Below are 25,020 nucleotides of genomic sequence, written 5' to 3'. Positions count from 1 at the left end.
TGCGAGAGCACTTTTGATAAAGTGTGCAGTCACAGGAGAGCGGGTGAGGGATAGCAGTCTAATGTGAAAATCACTCATGGTGATTTACTGAGCCTGAATGAGTCGGTGTGGATATGTGAGTCTGTGTGCGTGTGTGTGTGTGTGTGCGTGCGTGCGTGCGTGCGTGTGTGCACGTGTCTGCAAGCATGTGACTTTTCAAGTATGTGCATGTGACCTAGCCTTGCATCAATATGTGGTTATGGTATCTCCCTCCTCTCCTCATAAAGCAAACTAAGTCTCATTCCCTTCACATTTCTTGGTGCATAAACAACAATAGTTAAAGTGTCTCAAGACAATTAAGTCAATTTGTGGTTATAGATTTGGGTGCCAGAAAATGGACACCCCAAGGACTCATTTACTGATAACACGGTGTACTTGTTTAGCATGAAAAATGAGATCTTGTTTTCAGCCTGTCATCTACTCATTGGCTTCTTAAAATATGGCTCCATCTGGCCTTTTATGTCTTTTTATTTTCATATGTATTTGTATGCATACCTGCCATCGCAGCTTTGTAAACATAAAGTACAGTTTAAGTGGCGTTCTGCAGACAGATGTGTCTATTTCTCTCCGAGGCACTGCAAGCGAGTCAACGATAGTGTGTGTTTGTGTTTGTGTTTTATGTGTGCGCGTGTTTTCCCATGCAGATGTGTAATTATGCCAGAGTGTATGGGGAGAGATGTAAGAGGGGAGGAGAGGGCTGATGTACTTAGGCTAAAGAGCATCTCGTCTGACATTACATAAACAAGGAGTGACAGCCAGGGAAGAAGGGAGAGAGAGGTGGTGGAGCGAGGAAGTGAGTCATGAAGAGGGCGATCAGGGTGGTCTGACAGTCGACGAGTTGATAAAGAAGGCGATCAATCCAGGCTCACTGCACATAGTATGAGCTTAACTTTTATGAGCCTTTAATTTTTCTCTAAGTGCTATAATTTGTTGACAATATGCACAATTTGACCTGTCTGTTAGTTAGTGCAATTAATAATTACACTTATCTCTATTAATGCAGCATTGAGCAATGAAGGTCAGAAAAAAATCTGTGCTGTGCACTCTCTAAAACCATGCATTCTATTTGCTTAGCTGTACATTTAAGCAGAAGGAAAGACTGAAAGATGTAACCAACATTGTAACCATGGAAATGCAGTTGTGTACAGTCTGAAATAACTTAAAAGTGCATCATATATGAAAAAAATAGCAACTTTTTGACTGTAACAGCTTCTTTCTATTTGCTGAAAAAGGAACAGAAACAATGTTTTAATCATGCTTAACATTCAACTGATTAACTGTATATAAATGATAGGCTTAGCTAAGTTTCACCCAAGATTCATTGTTAGGCTTCAGGCTGAACAAATTTGTCTTGGTTTTTTGAAACTAGATGTAACAAGCGAGAAGTTACCTGAGTGAAACCAAACTGTCAACTGAAGAGTAAAACATACCCTGCTTTAGTGTAAATCTTGATTTGATCTGAAACTAGCGACTGAGTCCCGAAATTCATCAGTAAAGTAATTACTGAAGTCACAAAGCATCCTGGAGCCTTTTGACCAGCCAGCTAAGTCTCTGTTCAAATGCCCAAAGGGGACACAAATACACTTTTGACCTGGAGACTCTCGCCTGAGATCACTTAAGTTTTGATGTCACTCACTGTTTATGTTCATTTACACTTGGTTGGTTATGTTGCACCCTGGGAGGACACCAGGGCTTTATTTCTGTGCTTTACAGGAGCATGAAGCAACACACTGCTAAAAAAAACTAGCTTCTCTTGTTAGTCAACAAGAAGAACAAACTTTTCTTTATCTTGTACGGCTTGAATTTCTACATCATTACACACTATTAGTAGCTCTAATGAGCTGACTGGCAGAATTATTTCAAGATTTACTGCAATTAATAATTGGAATTAATATTAATAAAGTTGATAGCAGTGTTGCTGTAAGTAGTGATAGAGATGTACAGTAAATCAGTTAGTAATGCTTTTGCACAATACTGTGCAATTGTTTCTGTGTATGTTGCTTACAAGGAGCCAGACTTATCATTTTTAAGGTAGTCTTTAGAAATAGTTCTCCAGGTTTACTGAAAACTGTCTTACTTTGTAGACTGGCTGCTTTTTAACCCATTTTCAGTCCATTTCTTCTACCCAACCTTTTCCGTAGGAATGCTGTTTTTTGGTTAAACCACTTAACACTGACTTGTAAATCCATTGGTGTTATGGGTCTTATCAAAACAAATGTTAACATTTGATTGGCGACCGCTTCATTTTCCAGCATGACAATGATCGCAAACACACTGCCACTGCAGTAAAAGCATACATGGAATACATACATAGAAAAAACTACACGCATGCACGCACGCACGCACGCATGCAAAGGGGAACGCTATGAGTCGTGGATTGGCCTCCCCAAAGCCTGGACATCAAGAACTGAAGTGATGTTGTCGGTGTGAGCAGAATTTGCTGTTCTCTGCAGTGCTGTGTGTTATACTGTATGTGTATGGCAGGACTGAAGACTCAGCTATCTGATGCTTTTCTGCTGGAGCAGCATGTGTCACAGTCAAGTACTCACCTCATTAACTCCCTTTGTTCACAGTAATCCATCATAATGTAGAGTGTGTCTGTGCATCTCCCTATTTCCCGCAGTACTGCAAGTAGAAAAGATCAGAGGCAAAGGATAATGTCATGACCCCGCTACTTATTTTATTTATTGACGATTTTACTATCAACGCTATCTTTTCTCTTTAAAGCATTTAATCCCTACTACTACTACACTACAACCACTAAGTGTGAGTTAATTAATTAGTTAATCTTGAATTGGTATGGGCAGGATAAATAATTATAATTGTACCTCAATAGGCAACCTAACATCACAGCTAGGAAAACTTTAACCCTGCCCCATGGTATTTCCAAAGTCACCTTCCACTTCAAACCTCATTTCACCTTCAAATTGCCCTTCTTGTATTTATCTCCCGTGAACTCATTGGACAGGATATTTTGCTTTTTTAATTAAAGTAATTAAGTTTGGGTTGTCAGGTAATAGGAGGATTTTCTGCTCTGAGGCATTGTGTGCATATGTGTGTGTATATGTGTGTCTTGGCAGCTGTGGCACGAGAAGATAGCTGGGCCCAGTCTTATCCCTGGTGTCCGTGCGTGGCTAATACCTGCAGTAAGCAAAGTAGTGCTGTGACTGGGAAGCAGATGAGTGAGAGTTTTGCATCCTTTATCTTGGGTGTTCATCCACACGTTCATCCAGCCCACCAGTGAAGGGGCAACCTCTACTCAACCTCTAGTGAATTTGGCTATAAATTGTAATATATTTTCCTATCTCCTATGCTCTTTGCTTATCTCATCGCTGCCTCTCTGTGCTTCACAGTTGTGTGGTGGATGAGATGGATTTCTCAGGCATGGAGCTGGACGAAGCACTGAGGAAGTTTCAGGCCCACATTCGTGTCCAGGGGGAAGCCCAGAAGGTGGAACGTCTCATCGAGGCCTTCAGGTACTTACAGTACAGCTAGCCTTTAACATAAGTTGTTGTTTTTTTTTAAGAAAATGTTTATCAGTCGGTATGCCCATTAAATTGGGAGCACACCAGCTTCTGTTTCCACTGAGTTACGGCTGCTGGTTTTACATGTAATTATTATCAAGTTTGTTTCATACCTCATCTATCATCTTGGCATTGCAGACTAAGATAAACACTACAATATCCATAAGTCGGTGTGGTCAGGGGAATAGAGGAGGGCATGAATAATAGAACAAAAAAATGGAATTGTAGTTGTGCAATAGCTCCTTAAAATTGAATCAGAATTTAAAAGTAGTAGAAGAAACTGTCACTTCAGCTTCCACAAAGTACACAATTTTAGGCTAAGTAACAGGAGAGTCTGGGAATTTGGGGAAAATAGGCTTGACATGTTATCAAAGAATCTGATATTTCATTTATACATCTATCTCAAAGAAAATCAAAGATATTGAAAGAATTGAAGTGTGAGTGATGTCACAATGACATGATTAACTGAAATAGCTGAAGTTGTGTCGTCTTGCTTTAAAACTCCATTCACTGCACCCTAAACATCTCCTCATTCAGGTATCTAGCCATAGTCATGTATTTAAGTTAGGATGCTATTTTGTAACATCTCCAAAAGCAAAAGTACAAGACTAAAAGTATAGTTAAAGATGTATGTATCAACTCTAGTGTAAGCTGCAAAACTTAAAATGTCCAGTTAATGTGACTACTACACTATGCAACCATATTTTTCTTCTATGATAAAGAAGGATTTTTGGAATGATTTTTAAGGTTTTCTATTTATTTATTATTATTATTTTTTTTTAAAACATAAATAACAAAAAGGAAAGAAAAGAAAAGAAAACTGACTTTTAAGCTCTAAAAAGTCATGCAGGCTGAATAGAGTTCTGTGGAAAAATCTTGAGCCATCACCCCGTATTTCTTTATATTTTGCCTCTAATATTTTTTTAAGCAATTTTTCTGAAGGTCTTTCTTTGGATATTGGCTGCATTTTCACTCATGTTCTGCTGACTTTCCTGGATGATTTTGCCTCTTACATGTGGGTTCGGTCACAGTATTTTGGTGCACAATTATGTATGTAGCAGTCAAAACTTTTGATCATGTTTAAATGTAAGTCACCCTTCATATTAAAAATTCAACTAGAAACAGTGTTTATTATCCAGCTAACTGGACTAAAGTCCATTAGCTACTTACTACCGATGCTGATTGACAAAATCAGGATAACAACCTAATAATGAACCTGCTGAATTCAAGGAGAAGTTTCATGGTCATGCAGATAAAAACTGATGGCTAAACAGGTGTAGGAAGGGAAAGAGTCACTAGGGAATGAATGAACTTCCAATTCTTACTGAAGAAGCAAGCAAAAAACAGAGAGCTTTAGTTATGTATGGCTAATATATTTATTTATGTTCATAAACATTGTTGTAAAGAGAGAATAAAGGCAACAAAAGAGCAGGATATGAATATTTATCATCTTGAATGTTATGTTTTCCTCATTTGGCAACATTTTTTCCCCACTGAAATGTAACTTTAGGTGTGACTAGAACAAGCTTAAAAAAACAAAAACAAATTATATACCATCACTCAAGAAATTACTTCAGGGCCAGACTTGTTGTTGTAATGCTTTAAGATGCAGTTCATGCAGTTTACAAGTGTTTTGATCGTGAAATATTCTTAAAGAAAGTACCATACAGAAAAGCAAAGATGTGAATTTGTTGTCTTTTTTTGGGTGAGAAGCAAGGTTAAGAGGGGACAGAAAAACAAGTATATAACAGTTCAGTCAGAGAACTTTTATATTCGTGCATGCAAAGAGACAGGCACACACAAAGCGGAGTAGTCTTGGATTGCCATACATGAACATTAATTGAACATGAAGATTATAACACATTTTACTCTTTCCCTTCTGTGTGGCTGAACTAAAAAATTGGCAATCCACTCCTCCATCTGAATAGCGAGGCAATGTATAATTTGTGGCCACAATTTGCAACAGGGTGACAATTTTCGGTGCAGCTGTGGCTCTGTGTGTTAATGCTAACTGTTTGCCATCGCCCCTCTTGAGTAACAACCACCTGCCACAATTGTCAAGGTTCCCAATAGGAAGAAACATGGCTGCATTGTCATAAGCAGTGGGCAGGGAGGTTGGCACTGCTAATGTTTGGACATCAGGCTGGCTCTGCGTGCTATCAGGAGCAGGAGAGAGTAGGAGGGAGGAGGGGCTAAGGAGACAGAGACTAGAAAAGGAAGGGAAGAAGGGGAGAAAAAGGAAGGAGGGAGGATGGTTTATAAATATCCAGCGTTGCATAACCGCCACTGCCTCTCTGTGCCTGCCTTCCCTTGCTCCCAGGCTTTGAAATGCCTCCACACACACACACACACACACACACACACACACACACACACACACACACACACACACACACACACACACACACACACACACACACACAGACAGAAAGAGAGAAGTCTCAAAAGTAAGTGAAGGGGATTTGAAGCAGCAGTGAAAAACAGCGAGGGGAAAAAGTGAAAAACACCCAGTAGCCTCAGTATCTGCTGCGTCAGTGTACTAATGAATGAGCAAATATGAATCATCTCCAAATGCTGCAGATATATTCAGTTTATGTTTTCCTTCCTGTATTACAGTGTGATATCTGTATATATTTACTCACTATGTAATCACTGTGTTATGTATCTGCTCTGTATATTACAGTCTTCATCGATGAAGACCATGCATCTTATATAATTTCGCACTAAAATCCACCCAAGGAGCGCATGATGATGTATTACACCATTCAGGGCAATTTGAAAGAAAAGCTAAATTGCCAAAAACTGACAAATCAATTCAGCGAGAAGCATCATATGTCATTTTACCCTCTCATTTTCGTTTTTTACTTAGTCATTTTTCCATGCCTATCTGTGAAGAGTAACAACATACTCAGAAAGCGACATAAATTGAGGTTTTTCTCACTGCATGGTGCAACATTAGGATTCACAGACAAGGGTGTAATTATTGGTTGCTGACAAGACATGGTTTTCAGACAGTGAGATGTGAATGAGCATCTGTGTGCCCTGTGATTATCACACTAAAGCAAATACAGTATGCGGGACGCCACAAATACGCAAAACATTTCATTTAAGGCACTCAAACATATATCTAGACATGCACATGTGTAATCATTGAGACTGAGCCCTAGAAAGCACATTCAAAACTGGCACAGAAAGCGTGAAGCTACATGCATGCACGCCTATATAGAACGTGGGTAAGTAGGGGAGGATTAACTACCTTAAAAATTACTCCCAGAATGCAAACTGTTCTAGCAGACTCTTTGTACACACACAGTTATCAACTATGTTGTAGAATAATGCTGATTGCAGTTCGACAATTTATTTTTATATGTTACATGAGCAACCACATTACGGTGGGTGTTTTTCAAACCATTATTGTAGTAAAACTCCAATTCAAAAAAAACTTGACATGTTGTGTAAAGTGTAATTAAAAGCAGAATGCAGTGATTTGCAAGTCTCATTAATCCATATAATAGAATATAACATGAAATGTTTGAAAAAATGTATCATTTTGAGAAAAAAAGACAACGTAATTTTGAATTTGATGACAGCAACAGGTTTCAAAACAGTTGAGACAGGGCAACAAATGGGTGGAAAAGTAAGAGATACTAAAAAGAAACAGCTGGAGGAACGTTCAGCAACTAATTAAGTAATTAGCAACAGTCATCAACACCATGACAGGATATATACAGAGCATATTAGAGGGGCAGAATATCTCAGAAGTAAAGTTGGACAGAAATTCACCAATCTGCAAAAAACTTTGTCTACAAATTGTAAATCAATTTCAGAATAATGTTCCTCAGCATAAAATTGGAATGACTTTGAATATCTCATCATCGGCAGTAATCATGATCGTCATGATCATCAGTAGATTCAGAAAATCTGGAGAAATCTCTACGTGCAAGAGTCAAGACTGAATCTTGATTTTGGATGCCCGTGATCTTTGGGTCCTCGGGCAGCACCGCATCTTTCTGTCACCGAAATCACTCAGTGACCGCTGGGACACTTCCAGAAATCATTGTCTGTGAGCACAGTTCACAACAAACTGCTGTCTAATAAAGCTTATTTGTAATAGGCCGACGTAAAGTGAAAAACTATTCTCTGGTCAGGCGAATCAAAGTGAGAGGAGGAGTGAGACCATCAGCTTGTTATCAGCACTCCGTAAAAAAAAACAAAAAAAACAAGATAACCCGTCTTTGATGGTTATGGCAGTGTATTAATGTCTATGGAATTGGCAACTTGCACATCTGGAAAGGCACCATCAAGCTTAAAAGACATATAGAGGTTTCGAAGTAACATATGTACCCATCCAGATGTTGTCTTTTTCAGGGAAGAAAATGCATATTGCAGCAAGACTAAACCACATACAATTACATATCAGCATCATGGAATGAAAAATATTACAAAAGTGACCCAGGCCTGTTGAGCATCTGGACACCGATTTCATACAAGAATGGGACTAATCTCATCAGTTTGCAGATGTTGAGAAACTGTTCAAATAAAAGAAAGAAAATTCCTTCTTGTAAAAAATGACGGCATGCTATACAGTGGTAAACAACTTTTATGAGGTCAAAATGACTTTATGTTTCATGGTCCTGGGTCAAGCGACCCAGTGTTTGAGTTTATGTATCTTTTGTACTTCTGTTGTGCCTTAGCTTAGTGCACCTAGTTAATTTCTAGATTGCTGTTTAGTCTTGTTCCTTAGTTGTTTATGTCATCTTCTCCTATACTAAGTCTCCCTGGTTCATGTGTCACGTCTGCGTGGTTATGTTTAGTTCATGTCTAATCTCCATGTTTCCTGTTTTACTTTGAAAGTCTGTATTCAATGTCAGTGTATTCAGTTTCACCAGTCCTGTCGTTATGGTTCATGTGTGTCAGCTGTGTTCCCATGTGTGACCACTTCCCCTGATCATCCCTCATGTGTATTTAGTCTCTGTGTTTCATGTAGTCTGTGTCGCGTCGTCTGTGTTCCCACCCCCTGTGTTCTGTATCTCCAGCCATAGCCTTTCCATAGTTTATGTCCAGTTTAGGTTTCTGTTGAGTTATACTCTTATGCTGCCCTCACTCTGGTTTGTTCCTTTTCATCAGCCATAATAAAAGGCTCGCTTTTGTTTAATCCACTCCTGTATCTTCGCTTGTGTTCGCACCTGGGTCCACCACACACATTTCCGCACGGTCTGCCTCCGCAGATCATGACAGAATGTTTCTCGTAAAATGGTACGCTAGTACATTTGATATATTTTCTGTGCTTGTGAGATTTACAAATCATTCCATTCTGTTTTCATTTAGAATTTGAACAACTTCCTAACTTTTTGGTGACATGTGTTGAGACTGATTGCATTGTTGCATTTAAAAAGACGTAGCCCTTCACAAAAAGCAACTCTGTTTACATATGCAGACGATAAGTAACGTGTCCCAGGAACAGCACAGTGCCGTTTACTGCATGCTTGTATCCACAATAGGGACTGGAGGAGAGTGCAGAAACATGTCTGAGTGCAGGGGCAAAGCCGCAGGGTGACATTTACTGAGGTGTCACCTGAAAGAAACCTCAGGAAGCAGCACAAGGAAAATGTACGCACTTGGATTTGTTATGTATTTATTTATTAATCAGAAATACCAGAATGCTGCTCCCGACCTTTTCTGTGCTCTTTAACCCCTGATCTTTACTTAAAAATGCTCTGTAGCAGGGGTGATTAATTCATGATTACTGTACACATATATATATATATATATATATATATATATATATATATATATATATATATATATATATATATATATATATTTCAACAGAAAGCCCACAAGGTCTACACACACCTTCTTTTTTTAATCTATATATGCCTTCCATATACATGTTGGATGTTCTTTTCTATTATTCATCACCTAACCATGAAGTTATTCTTGCACCACACCACCTTCTAGGCTTCTAGGAAGACACATATAATGTATGTGTAGGCATCTACAAATCTACACTCCAGCACAACACTTCTTATACTTAGGAAAGTAAATCAAACTGAGCCTTTGCTTGCAGAAAAGGTGCCTAGGTAAGGGATTTCACATTTCAGTATTCAAGTATTTTCTCTTCTGCACAATGACAACCTGCAAAAAATTCATCCAACTAAGCCCACAAACGTCAGACAGTGATTAACTGCAGAATAGGACTTGACTTTTCAGGATTTTGGGGTGCTTAGTGCAAGTAACAGAGAGGATGAAACACTTAAAAAGAAGGTCAAATCCTTTGTTTTTGTCAGCAACATCACCCTCAGTTTCTAGTGTGATGCATGACCCATATAAGTATTCATTCCAGTGGGAGAAATGAGTTTTAGCAGAGCTCACACAACCTCACCAACGCACTGGTGCTGAGGGGCAGCTTACAGCTTCATGTGAAGCCACCGGCAAAATTAAAGCCATAACTCTCATTTCAGTGTGACACTCTTATGCTAATGTTGTATTTTTAATAGCATGCAGTGTTTTAAAAAGTGTCTCCTGTGTATATTTATATATGTCCTATTTCCTGTCCCACCCTGTGTCATTCCTACATGGATAAACCATCCTTACCCCCAACTTTATTCATTTTACTCCCATTCTATACTATCTTACATAAAACATGTAATGTTTTACTGTTTTCTGTCCCTGTTTTTCCCTTTTCTTTTACACCCACAGTCAGCGGTACTGCATGTGCAACCCGGATGTGGTGCAGCAATTTCACAATCCAGACACCATCTTCATCCTGGCCTTTGCCATCATTCTGCTCAACACCGACATGTACAGCCCGAATATTAAGCCCGACCGGAAGATGCTGTTGGAGGACTTCATAAGGAATTTACGAGGTAAGGGACATCAAGGTCACGTTGAGGTCGCATTACGGCACAGCTTGCATCTGAAGATGAGCATTAAGGGAGTTATAATGACATTAATTACCTGACATAATCAGCTCAAGCCGGTAGGTGAATGTTTTAGGTCGCTTGAGAAGAGGAATGGTGGTTTTTGAGTTGCATAGTTGACAGTGTGGCCTCGTTGTAAATCTAATACTCAGCTTTCTGTGTCCAACCTGATGTCTTTGCAAGGAGGAACAAGGAAGAATTTCCTTCAGACTCAGGATAATGGCCACAAAAAGAAAGTTGACTAAAAAGCACTGGTTTTCTTTTTAGCTTTATGTCGTTAGTACAGTTTAAGAATATACTGTGTGTATTGCTTTTGTTTTAATCTTCTTTAATTCTTCTTTAATTAATCTTATACTTTGACTATTTTATTATTCTTTTATATCATATTTTTTATTTCTGCTTTGAATTTGGCAGATTTAATCCTCCATACATGCAGCAGTTGCTTGAGAAATGTTTCCATCACCTTGTTGAATCAATGCCATGAAGAATTAAGGCAGTTCCAAAGATAAAAGGGTGTCTAATGCAGTGCAAGCAGGGTGTGCAGATCTAGAACAGTAATCTATAATCTATGCTGTGTTATGTGTTGCACTATGCGTTATATAATATAGCCTATAGAGCAAGGGCATTGAATGAGACAAGCAACATCCCATAAGTTGAGTTACATGCGGCCTAAAATTAAAACAGTCAGAAGGAGATTTTTTTTTTCACGCAAAGTTTGTATTTCTCTAGATGAGAAAGCTGCTAAATCCTCTGCCTCACCAGTAACTTCTGGTACAGATTCCTGTTGTGGAGCCAATCCCACATGACTCAGAAGAACTGAGTGTCCAACAGTTTCAATCAAACCTCCCTGCATAAATTCAGGGGATAAAGATTAGGTTACATTTCTCTTCCTGCCTGATTCGCTTTACACAGTCACTCAGAGCGGCACCGACAGAAAGCACCTGTAAATCTCGTCTCCAGTATGCAGACAGATGCTCATTCGGCAAGCGCTGAGAAAGAGACATGAGCGTCATAGTTTTGCTCTCACTCTGTGCAATCAATCAGAGATTGCCGAGGTCGATGCAGAACAACTTTAATAGATTCATCCAGACTGTTCCTCACAATTAAATTAAGTTGGAAAATCAATTTCAACATCTCATGCAAATTAAGATACGCCACTCTCTCTTGGCCGCTCTATTTGTCTTCTGCTCGTTTTTTTCTTTGTCTCCCTATCCATTCTTCTGTTTTGTTTTGATTTCAGTCACAGTATTACGCTGTCTGTTTATTCATCTGTCTTTACTTGTTTATATTATGTTCCTCCTCTTTTCTCTTCCACTGTGTCTGTCAAACATATTGATGGAAGAAAACATGCAGTTCACTCAGCTAATTGGCTAAGGTGAAAAGCAATTATGGACCAGAAACCAATAGTAATGAAGAACTATAGAACATTCATTATCTCAATTAAAACGGACTGTCAGTGTTAAAGCAATCCACAACAGGGCAACACAATATACACCCGCCTAATTAATCTAGTGACTCAACTCACTGAAAAACTGTAACATCTTAGTTATTGGATTCTTTTCTGTTTTCTCTTTTTTTTGGTGGATGGCCTCGTATTTTTAGAGCACATGCATTTCCCTTAAGTTCTTGTAGAGGGCTGGCATTAATCAGTACACCTCATGAAAAGCCAGATTTAAGCTTGAGGATGATGAGCACAAAACAAGATAAAGAGTTGCAAGGGAAACATGAGTAATGTCAGACTCGGACTAAAGGAATTTCAGGAGAGAAATTTAGTTCAGGACTGTGGTCAGTACTGATGTTCGTCCCAGGATATCTGATATAAGAATCACTCATTTAAGCCTCCTAAACTGTTCACTGACTCATCTGTGACATATCTGATATTTAATTCTGGGTGATTAAAATTATGATTACGTGAGCACTCTTCACAAAGAAAAGAGAGAAAGAAAGAAATTAGAGGCTTAGGGTAATAGTGGCCACAAAACAACAACAAGTGCCTCTAATGTGTACTGGTTTGTCTGGATCAGCTTATGGTGTTTACAGTTGCTAAGCAACTGTAAACACTCTAGCCCTTGAGGTTAGCTAGCACATTTCTATTGACAGAGATGATTAACACTGAAAATCTCACCTTCAGTTCTCGTTGAAGAATGTTCATACCCTGTTAACCACATTAACCAAAGTATTTTGTCATTCCGAATCATTTAGCGTTTGTTGTTGTCCTACGGTCTCTATTTACAAAGTGGTGCATTGCTTTCTCTTGCAGAAAAACACTAATAACTTCCTGTCCTGTACTCCTGGAGTCTGGGTCGGGTATGAGTCTACATACTTGCACCTCTCTAAGGCTGTGTTAACAGAATGCTGACATCTTCATGATGATGATAAACCGTAAAAAGTCTGACAAGTCGTTAGCCATTGAACATGTGGTTTTATACCACAGAAAACCTTCCATTTTAAGACATAGTGTGACCAAGATTTACAAAACAGAATTACATTTTTTGATCATCATGACACATAAACTCAGCATTTAAACACTTTAATGCTGGGTTTATGTGTCATGATGATCATATAGTGATCAAGTCAGATAGCTGTTTTCCCATAGACATTTATATGACCAAAAGTAATTTCACTGTCATAACTATCACCATCTGGTAGCCTTTGCATAGAAAGCAGGTCTAAGCTACGTCCACCTTGGCTTTATTTTTTAAAGTGCATTTAAAAAAAAAAAACTACTATTAAAAAAAGTACACATAATGTCATTTCAATCAATTTAATTGTTATTGAGCTACTCCGGATTGGCTCAAAGTGGTTGCTGCTAGCAAGGCTAAAAACACTATTTAAAATCCTAAAAAGTGGCAAAGAAAAAGAGAGAACACGAGACAATTAACAGCAAAAAAAATGCTGCTTATTAATGTGACAGTTTACGCACTTTTCCCTCTGGTCATCTCTTTCTCTCCCCCTGACTCCATTATGTGCAGTGATGTCTCAGCGGTGTCCCCGGGTGCCTCACTGACACCGCCGTCACTTGTGGCAGCTTCATTTTCTCCAAACACATCCTGCCCCATTGAAGGTTCAATGTACCACACAGTGCGGTGCAGCTGTATCGATATAATGGGGAGCATCTCGAGGGCAACCTTTCAGCCTAATGACATGCAGCTTTACCTGCTCCAAAATGTCACGGCCTTGAACTGCACTGTGTTCCAGACAGAAAATCTTCCAAGAGATGAGGCTGGGTCTTAACCTTTCGCTTGCCAATTAACCTCCTTTCACGGGGCTTTCTGTCATTACTTAATGGAGACGATGAAAGGAAAAAAGAAAGCGTCAGAAGGACACATGAGGGGACAGAGCGAGGAAGCGCTATTCATTTTTCCAATTTTTGCACAAATCAAATGAAGAAGCAGAACAAAGAAATGTAGCATGCACACAAAGTAGTTGCATTTTTTGCTATTTATATTTATGCCAGCGTAGACACACTTTTTGTTCATCTGCCACTGTTAAAAAAAAAGCAATGACTCCATATCCTGTAAAGCAACCGTGTTGTAAAGCGTGTGTGTATTTATGAGTAATCAGCCTCTTCCTGTCTTAGGTGTGGATGATGGAGCAGATATCCCCAGAGACATGGTGGTGGGAATCTATGAAAGAATACAACAGAGAGAGCTGCGCTCCAACGAAGACCATGTCACCTACGTTTCCAAGGTTGAGCAGTCCATCGTAGGCATGAAAACAGTAAGGACACACTAATATATCTGAGAACGCTTGCTATAGATTCTGTTTTTTTTTTTAGTTGGATTAATTCTCTCAAAGATGAGTGACTTTACACAAAAATGACACATAATGTAGTCACTGAACTGATTGCCAAATGTGAATATGACTGCGTACGCACACAGAAAGACACACTTGTTAACTCCATGCCAAGTCACTCGCTCATTAGTCAAGCTCTTATCACTATCACCTAGCCTTAGTGGCTTTAACAGAGCACATTTATTAGTCATTAAATGTCTCATCAGCAGCTCAATCATTACCTCAGGTCATTACGCGAGCTAGATACATCATTAACCACCGCTATCATTAGACTCATTTTTTAACAGTTTAAGGTTAAAAGACTTTAATGCAACCTCATTGCACATGAACTGAAATATGTATTTGAACATAACTCTGGAGGTTCTTTAGTTAAAACTCAACTTCAGAGACACTTGGTACAGTTTTGTCTGTTTCAGACTGAACACGTCTGAAGGCAGTAGACCTGGCAGACAGAAAGGCAGTCTTTAGCTTTATAACTGACTAATTACACTGATTCATATAGGAATGTACTGTCTGTGCTGGCTTGTAACACTGGAAGGTTTTTTTTTTTTAAAAGCTGCAACAATAAAGAGACTTCTGTTTGAATCCGATCAAAGCTGAAGGCCTCCCTGTCTTATTTTTTAATGAAATGTAGACAAGACAGACAGATTTTTCCTCATGTATGCTTGGTTATTCAACACTTCAAACATTGCACCCAAATACTAGAGTTAACTTGAGATATTCCTTCAAAAGTAAATTCAGGTTCAGTTTATTCCAAGTGAAGTCTCGACATAGCATTGGGCATGCTAGCAGTTTGGTTTAGCGGTTTAGTCCCAACTGAAATATTGTAGCATGCCTCATGAAATTTATCAGACATATTTCTGGAGCTGCTGTCCAGTCAAAAAGGGTGGCAGCGAAACTAAGAACCTGCAGATGTAGTTCCCAAGCTCTGCTTTGTAATCACTTGTATTAGCAAAAGTTAGCATGCTACTGTGAGGAGTAAAGTTGTAAAGATTTGACCTGCTCAATGTTACCATGTTGCAGTAGTACAGTCATGGCAAAAATAAAATACACCCTTTTTCAATTCTTTATGCATATAAGTATAAAATAAAATAAAAATGTCCTCACCAGGTCTGAAAATGATCTATAATAAAGAGAGTGCTAGTCAGTTGGTTTGAGGTGTTTGTGCTGATATTCTGTGTTTAGTTTTCACCAGACATGGTGATATGCATTATGGCCAAACATCTCCACTTTGGTGTTGTATGTTTAAAGGCAATCAGATATCATGCTGGTCCACCGTGTCATTATACACTTTTTATTGAATTGTTAAAAGGACACAAATGCAGAAGTTGCAGTAAGCTGTAGTAAAAGCAGAGGGAAATATTTAATTTCAAGCCAACATGAAAATAATCAGAAGAAAGCATTTAAACAGACATTATTAACAAATTTACATGTGTGTATATATATATTAGCCACTTAGTTAAATTGTTTCTGATCACTGAGGACCCTGGAAGGCACTGCATATGTTTTTTGCCTTTATTATCTCCACCTGGTGGTAATGCAACTTCTGCATGTGTGTCCGTTTCACATTTTGAAGAGGCAAAGCATGAAATAGACACAATGTAAATGGTAAATGGCCTGTATTTATATAGCGCTTTTCTAGTCCCTAAGGACCCCAAAGCGCTTTACATATCCAGTCATCCACCCATTCACACACTGGTGATGGCAAGCTACATTGCAGCCACAGCCACCCTGGGGCGCACTGACAGAGGCGAGGCTGCCGGACACTGGCGCCACCGGGCCCTCTGACCACCACCAGTAGGCAACGGGTGAAGTGTCTTGCCCAAGGACACAACGACCGAGACTGTCCAAGCCGGGGCTCGAACCGGCAACCTTCCGATTACAAGGCGAACGCCCAACTCTTGAGCCACGATCGCCTGTACTGTCTATAGATTTGTTTAAATGCATCTCTGCAAACTAAAGCCATGCTGCCATGTTCTCTTTAGAGAGTAAAGGTAGCCCTTCAATATAAGATATACTTGTTCTCTCTTTTTCGAATTGTTTTGCCCTAAACTTTAACATTTAACATGCTAACTGAAGCCTGTAGCTCTTGGCGTTTTGCAGTTTCTTTGAGCAGTTTCTCTCTTGCATGGTCTGATCTTTGGTAATGGATGAATTTTTTTAGTATGTCCAACTCTGGGAACATTAAACGCTGTCTTGAATGTTTTTCACTTGTGAATAATCTTTCTCACTGTAGAGTTCAATTTGCATGAAAATGGCCTTATAATCCTTCCCAGATTGATGGACAGCAACACTTGTTTCTTTAAGAACTTTCTTAAATTTCTTCCTTGGCATGTTAAAACACACCTGAATGCTCCAGACCAGCAAACTGCCAATGCTCTGGTTTTATAGATGTGCTTACACATCTGTTTTGATTATGTCCTGATAAAAAAATGTCCAACTTTCTTGGTGCATCCATGTCACAAAAGGAAATGAGTGAGTCTTCATGTTTTAATTAATTTTAAATTCAACACCAATTATAGCAGTTGCTTCCAAATGACATTGACTTTGAAAGTATTCCCTCCACCTTTTTATCCCGGCTTACGCCTTTAAGTGTCTCTTAGTGATCGATGAGTAGCCATAGGATGACAGAGGGAGTGCTGTCAAAGCCACAACAATGATGGATTGTTGTGATAGGAAGTGACTGTTGCTGCCAATGGCGGCCGTCTGCTATAAAAAGAGCGAGTCTTAAATAAAGTTTCTTCTATTGAAATAATAACCCAGCCAACAGTCTCTGTACTTTGAATTCTAAACGCCTTATCTACTATTACTCCAGAAGGAAGTGGCACACAAATATGATGAATTTTTCTGTATCGCTAGTAAATAATTGATGATTTGATGAAAGCCGTATTAGAGCCTTTGATGAATGAGATGAGGTAGCTTTATATCTAAACATGTGAATATTTTTTTATATTTGTTTTTATTTTATTTTTTTATTTGAAGTCAATCATTTGCCTATAAATATATTGGCATCTCTTGTCAAGCTGTTTCTTAATAATACTTTTTTTTTTTTTTTGAATGAGCAGGAGGCATTTCAGGCTAATGATGTCTTTACATGTTTCTGACATTAGTATAATGAGAAAGCGGGCTGGCTGTGGAAGGCTGGGCTCGAGTCGGTATACCCTGCAGTGATGAGAGAGCAGGAGAAAAGGAGACAGAGGCTATGTGTGTACTCCATGCATTGGAAATTATTCTCTCAGAGCAGAGGGAAGGAAACTTTGAAATGCACACAGGGAAAATTGCACAGGGGCTGTGTATATTTGTGTTTTACCCTGAAGAGGGATCAACTCCACATCTACTCTGCTGCTTTTTGGATTTTTGCAGAACACAGAAAGCTGGACCAGACAAGGCAGAGACAAGTGTGTGTGAAAGGGTGACAACATGATTAGATCAGTCCTCCGAAGGCAGTCTGTTTTCTTTCGGGTTTTTTTGGGGTTTTTTGTTTCTTTTTTTTTCTTTTTTTTTGGGGGGGGGGGGGGGTTGCAGGGTAATCTGCTTAAACTTGAAAAAGCACCTTAGTTGAAGAGGAGATACCAAATGTTTTCAGACAAAAGGAGCATTTTCTGAATTAAAAAAAAAACACACCTGTAAGCACAGGCCTGCCCTCTATGCTAATAGAGTTTTGTCTTATGTAGGATCCAGTAACTAAACAGCAAGAAGTACATTGCAGAAATAAAACTAACAGGATTTGGCAACAACTCGTATTTTTCTTTTTCTTTTTGTACAAGCAGCCTGTGGCAAAACATCCCTCTTTGAGGACTACCACAGCTACTAGAATCGAGCAGAACAACCATCACTGTAGGAACACAAATGCTCGAAATATGACATTTGGAACACAGAAAGTGAATCTTCCTCTTGTCTTCTTCATCTTTTATTTTTAAGAAACCTGTTATAATCCCACTAGCAATAAAAAGCAGTTTTGTTTGGACTGGTGCAAAGACGCCAACAGCTCGCTCTCACAAACAATGCATTGCAAAGATATGCGCTAGATAAGATAATACAAAATATATTTGCTTTTGGTGTTTTGTTTTATTTTATTGTCATATTAAGCTGGGATTCGTCTTTGCCAAGAGGGAACGCTGAACATCAGACAGACCAAACCTAAGTAAAGAATCCTAAAATGTAAACCTGGATTTGTAGAAATGTTCTCCTCAAGAGGGCACAGATTTTGTTCTTAAGCTTTATAACCATTCTCTCTCTTAGCTGTTGCTATAAATTACCATTTTAAAGTACTCTTAAGACTAAGAAATAAGTGTCCATGTCACACTAAGTTGTCTCATTTTGTGCTTAATGGAGTTTTTTCTACTGCACCAGTCTTGTATCTCCTAGCTTTGGGAGGAAATGTTGATTTAGGTTTTTTACTTCTCTTTATCTGGATTTTTGAATTATTTTAAAGCATCCCATCAATGTCTGTAATATGATTTTTGAGGCTGGGTCTCCCTTTGTGTTCATATTCAGGTTCTCTCCGTCCCTCATAGAAGACTAGTGTGCTGTAGTCGACTTTTTGAGGTGACAGACGTCAACAAGGCCCAAAAACAAGCAGCACACCAGCGAGAAGTCTTCCTCTTCAATGATCTCCTTGTGGTAAGTAGACGAAAAGCCTTACACTTTATTAAATTGACAATCATTATGAGATATTCAGTATAAAAATACTGTTTTCATCCTGAGAGTTTCTTTTTCCTTCTTCTGCACACAATCACACTTTGAAGTTGCTTATTTAGTTATGACAGCTGCAGTCCAACAATTCTTACTTTGGGTCCAGCTTTTCGCAGTGCTTGTCTTTTTTATGTTATTTCATAACTCTGGCGTCTCCAGGCATTTCTTTTAATTATAGTAAGCAAATAATAATAATCAAAGATCTGTCCTCTACAGAGCTGCTTTAAAGGATGGTAATATAGTTTCATTTCACTTGAGGACAGCACAGATTAGCTGCTCATTTGATCCAAAGTTATATAGATGTGGGAATTATCAAAGGTTTAAATGTTGGACATAATGTTCTCATTAAGAGGCGCATAGGAGTTATCTATCCAATGTATTTAACTGACCTCATAATTATGTCAAATGCCACAACATACAGGAAAGGCAAAAAGCAGCATAGCCATATTACTTCACTTTCTATGGAGGCATAAAAGTAATTGGGACCTGCAGGAGAGGTTGTTAAAACTCAAATTTGAAGTAAAAGACTAAAGAAGCTATTGTCCAACATCACAGTGCAATTCTGTTCATTTGGCACTAAAAGTTAGCGGAGCGATATATTTCGCAAGGATGTCTTCTCGTGACAGCTTTGAAAGCGGGACAGAAGTTGTCTTTGAAAATTTTTCACTACGGGATGAAAGTGAAGGGGACTTCTCTTTGAATTTGGCCCCTGTTACAGCAGCTTGAAAATGTCAAGAAGTGTTTAAAGTGCCAATGTGATGTATTGGTTTAATACGCCTTTCCTGGTAAATTATGCCTCACAGTAGTGCTGGAAAACAGATATGCCTCATCTTTCTCTATCTGGAAGGTCATTCAGTGGAAAAAAAAAGGAGCTCCATAACAGCCACGATATATCCTGATATAAGCACTGGCGCGCAATCTGAAACACTTGGAAGGTTGTAGTGTACATTAGTATTGACTATCCGCTCTCGATGTTGTCACGGCGGGGTGCGCCAGTGTGTTTTTTGAAACAGGACCCAAAAGCAGATGTGGTCGAGGAGTTGCAGGTTTAAACAGAAAGCGATCCTTTATTTGGATGATAGCAGGAGTTAAACATGGAACCCTAAGCAAACTAAAAAACACTAAGAAACAAACACTATGAAGTTCTATGACTAAAACAATGGTGGGGATAACAGACGACCTGATAATGACATTCAGAAAACAGAGGACTTAAATACACACGAGGCGATCAGGGGAAGTGGAGACACACGAGGAAACAGCTGACTTGGATATACATAATGATGCACAGGAAAGAGTAAAACTAACCACATGAACACAGAACACAAGACCCTTTTCAAAATAAAACAGGAAACATGCAGACTTAGACACGACAACACAAGCTTAACAGGCCTAACACACATGACAGACTAGACAAGGAACCAAACACAGAAACCAACGAGACAGATGATAAACAATCACTAACCTAAACCTCCACTGACCCCTAAATAAGAACAATACAAACTTATAACCAAACTAACATGAAAGCTTCAAAAATTACAAAATAAAACACAAAATGCTGGGTCAGAGACCCAGCCTGTGACAGATGTTTTTAAATGCTCAAATAGTTTGTTCTTTCGCAACTGCCTTTGATGTTGTTATGCGATATGGAAATCTCTGGCAAGATTTTTGGAAGTGTTCAGAACATGGAACAAGGAATTAAATAGGCAGTTCTGTCATTCAAACATTTTACTACAAGGCTCATGATGTTGTTTATTTCTACAGATCTTGAAGCTTTGTCCAAAGAAGAAGAGCTCCGCGGCCTACACTTTCTGCAAAGCCATGGGACTACTTGGCATGCAGTTTCACCTTTTTGAAAATGAATGTAAGTCACAATGCTGGTATGAAAAAAAATCCCCTCTTGATATCTCCTTAAGTCATTGCTAAAATCTACCATTTCCAAGCTTGCACAGAGAAAAAAATATCTGTCGAAATTCGAAGCGAACAAGGACTGTATAATTTGTTGCTTTATCTTAAAGGGCTTATTTTAAGCACAATAGTCTTTTTATTTTTTTCTGACAGCATCAAACTATTATCGGTTTTATTCCAATCTTGCATTTCAATTTCTGGAAATGTCATTCTCCCAGTCCCATTCAATACATGCTGCATGACATTTTTGCAAGCAAGCCCAAGTTTGCAGCTCAGAGTGACCTTTAGAAGTCTTTTTATGATCACACTTGTAACTAAGACACCCAGGAAAGTAGTTTAGATATGCCTTTCACTCAACAGTTTAATGTACTCCGCAGACTACCCCCATGGAATCACCATCCTCTCACCATTCGGATCAGACAAGAAGCAGGTATTAAACTTCTGTGCTCAAAGTGCCGAGGAGCTGCTCAAGTTTGTGGAAGACCTAAAGGAATCAATCGCAGAAGTGACGGAGATGGAACAGATACGCATCGAGTGTGAGAATCTTTCTAAATTGTCCATATCAAATTATAGAATTGATATAATTTGACAACAATAATTGTTGTTTTTACTTGGAATGATGTTGAGCGTTTGAGTATAATCGTCAACTTTGTGTCTATTCCTTTTGTAGCAATACTCCCTACAACTGAAGAAGGGTCAAATGCTATTACATTTTGCACCAAATCAATAATGTCATATCTTGGGGTGTTAGAGATCTTCTTAGATGTGAGAATCAATATGTCTTTTTTTTTTCATTTTTCTTTTTTCTTTTTGGTATTATGCGCAAACTACTTGTCTGTGTCCCATCTGTGTGGTTTCAGACTGAGTTTTGAAAGAAAAAAAAACCTTCTGATGCACTGCAGCTCAAGCACACTGCAGGGGGGCAATGATACGGAGGTGAAAATAGGTCAGGGCTCCTCAAAGCAGCCAGGCATCTGACTTGCTCGGACTTGTGCGCGCCTGAAATTCTCTAGACAATGAGTCACTGCAACACATGGACAACCTAAGTGTGTCCGCAGCCTAGCTTCTGCCAGTGGGCTTCAAAGAGAGGATCCCTGCTGGGTTTTGATGCAGTTGCCTTACCCTCGATAGAGCGGGAGGCCCTGCAGCCAAGGGGGAGCAGGCAACAACATACGGAGATAGGCAGGTGTTGACAGAAGGAAATTATTTTTCTCTTGGAGCTGTGTAAAGGCTGGAATAACTTGTGCTAAAACATAAGAGAGTGGATGTTGGGACACATTTATTATATTTGCAAAGGCAAACTTTTTTCTTAGGTGGTGATAGATAAACATTTTGAAAACAAGGAAGAGCTGTCACCTGAACAGACAAACTTCCCATCGTTTTCCTCCAAGGGGCTTGATTTTGTCAGCAGATTAGTAAACAGGCCTGCAGCAAGCTCACTTCTGTTTCGAGTTTCCCTCTTTGAATTTCTTTCCCCTCTCGCTGCTGTTTTTAATAAAGGTAAATTAAATATTGTCGTAATTCTTTGCCACCACAGAATTTCTTAGTTTCGCCACAGTTTAAACCAAATTACTGTACACAGAATTTTAAGCCCGAGCTAATAGTTACACCGACTGAGCGTGCCAGTGCAACAGCATTAAGCATGCAGGCTTATTATTCTTCAGATTTTTGCTGCTTCTTCTTCTTCTCATTATTATTCTTACTGATTGGCATTAAAGCTCACTATTTATTAGCTGTCAGATTTTATCTTCTTCTTATTATTATTGCTATTATTATTCCACCTAACATTTTGACATCCTTCAGCTTTGAGAACCTCCCACAGAAGTTATACCAAGATCCACAGCTCCAGTGAGAATAGTGGGCTCTGGCTTTTGATACCAATTTGTCATATAGATTTCCATATTTATAATTCAAAGTTTTTTTGGATTACAAGGCTTTGGATTTTTTTCCACAGGAGCAATTTAAGTTTCATAAAGAATTAGATTTAAAACAGAACAGTGTAGAGATATCGCCTAGAAAATACTTACTTTCACAAATGCCATTAAAGCCCAGCCTTTTCCCACCACCTTGCTTATAGCCAATAAATATAAAACAGGTTTTGGAATTTCACAATAAAATGTGAAACTTTTGTATTTTATACTTGGGAAGTCTCTGGCACTCGTGATGAATCAATTTTTCCGATATCACTTGTAACTTTTCTTCGAGACCCACTTCCATTGTTTCTCTCAGTTGTTTGGACAGTAGGCTCACACCTCCTGTTCTTTTTACAAGCTTTAGTCACCATAGCAACTGGTGACTGGTGTCACCCTTTCTCTCAATTTAAAACTCATCATGGCTGATCCAGTGGGGATCGGTGTGTCCTGTTTTTATTGATGCTTTGATGCAATTCATCACAACTGTTGTTCACTGTAAGATCAATTTTAGTCAAAGTATTATTGACTGACAGGTTTTACAGGAATTTTGCTAGACTTTCAAATGAAAAACTGCTTATCAGGGCTTGTAAATACCACTGGATTTTCAGGACTTTCAAAATGAAAGCTCAAAAGGGATAAAAAAAAAAGGTAGCGGCTGCATTAGTGGTTCCTGTTATGACCACTATTATATAAACAAAATGAATTTACATGTTCTGTTCTTTCAAAATGAAATCCACTTCATAATAAAAATGACATTTGAACACTTTTCCAATAGTCCGATTCATACTCTGCATGTTTTTTTACCTTTCCAATAATTTTAGCCAAATTATACTTGACTGTCAAAATAAAACCTTAAAAAATATTAAAGCTGACTTTCAAGGCTTATAAAACATGACAGTTTTTATATATAATTCATTATCCTGAGGCTCCCTGAGTAGCTCAATTTATGCCTACTGCTGTGGCCTTTAAAAATAAAATGTCCCTGATATCTTTTCACTGTCTCTTTATCTAGCTAGAGGTACTTACATTAAGCTCCCAATACTTTTGCAACGTCCAGAAAAAAAATTCTTATTATCTGATGGTTCATCATAAATCATCATCCTGTTACATCCTGTTAACTGCTGACAACTCAAATGGCAGCAGGTACATTAGCACACTCAAAATTTCTTTTTCTTTTTTTCTTTTTTTTTTTTAGTTTTAGCTTTTTCTTACTTATACTCACCAACCACCTCCGGTACATCTTAGGTACACAGATATATATCAAGCCAAACAAGTGGCAACTCAATACGTGCAGATGTGGTGAAGATGACAGAGGTCAGAGGAGAGGCAACAGTAACTTGTTACAATCAAGGTATCCAAAAGAGCATTTCTGAATGCACAACACCCCCCTTAAAGCAAATTGGCAAAAGCAGCAAAACTATTAACAGCTGTTTGGCTAACAGCAAATTATTATTAAAGACAGTGAGAGATTGTTAACTATAGTATCTTCTCAATGCATGCTGCTAGGCACTGTTGAGATGTTGTTATGCCAGGCATGCATTCGCCTAAAACAGCTGGGCTTAAGTTTGGTTGGTCCAACTGCTGTACAGTCAATACTGAGACTGGTCTTTCCAGGGTTTAACTAAAGTTACACAGATCACTGACATTGATAACAGGGAATAGTCCTGCGTGTTAATCCAACTTTACATTATGGACATTTTCCCTCTTTAATACGGAAAAGTGCATATTAAAATCATAATGCTTTGGTAATGAGCCATAGTGTTTTAATAATGTTTAGTAATGAAAAAAAAAACATAATTATAGCCACTATAATAATTTTATTGAAAGTACAACTACATTTCAAACCAAGCAATCGTTTTATTGTTGGATTTTTCATCAGTCATGGTAGATGTTGTATTGCACATGTGACTTTACAAGAAACATCCAAGTAAATTACTGATTCAGTTCAAATAAAGACTGTTATTTATATTTTTAGTTTTCTATCGATGGAACTTGAGCTTACTTTTTTCCCCCCCTTTCCGTTTATCTCTTAGTCTCAGAATGCGGACATGTTGTACCGCACCCTCAAAGTCTCACCTGGCAGTTTTGTGGCTCAGCATCAAAATTAGAATGCAGTGTTGTGTTGGAAACAAAACAACATTTAGTCATGATGATTGGAAATGACATGCAATTACCATCAAGTGTGAAGTTTAATTAGCGAGATGAAGAGGTGTGTGTTGAGACTGG

The 25,020-nt window shown here is 38.6% G+C and overlaps 1 protein-coding gene across 2 annotated transcripts in view; it reads left to right on the top strand.

Moving 5' to 3' along the window:
* iqsec3a (IQ motif and Sec7 domain ArfGEF 3a) overlaps positions 1-25,020 on the top strand; it is a 120,389-nt gene that overhangs the window by 83,947 nt on the left and 11,422 nt on the right. For both annotated transcript variants that reach the window (XM_026147347.2, XM_026147346.2), the window contains exons 6-11: positions 3,393-3,515; positions 10,266-10,432; positions 14,067-14,206; positions 18,779-18,904; positions 20,738-20,837; positions 21,259-21,417. In XM_026147347.2, the coding sequence (XP_026003132.2) occupies positions 3,393-3,515; positions 10,266-10,432; positions 14,067-14,206; positions 18,779-18,904; positions 20,738-20,837; positions 21,259-21,417 (815 nt within the window). The remainder of the gene's footprint in view (positions 1-3,392; positions 3,516-10,265; positions 10,433-14,066; positions 14,207-18,778; positions 18,905-20,737; positions 20,838-21,258; positions 21,418-25,020) is intronic.

Source organism: Astatotilapia calliptera, chromosome 17, assembly GCF_964374335.1.
Source record: "Astatotilapia calliptera chromosome 17, fAstCal68.1, whole genome shotgun sequence".
NCBI lineage: Eukaryota > Metazoa > Chordata > Actinopteri > Cichliformes > Cichlidae > Astatotilapia > Astatotilapia calliptera.
Note: the sequence above shows the minus strand (reverse complement) of the source record. Positions and strands in the feature narration are given on the sequence as shown.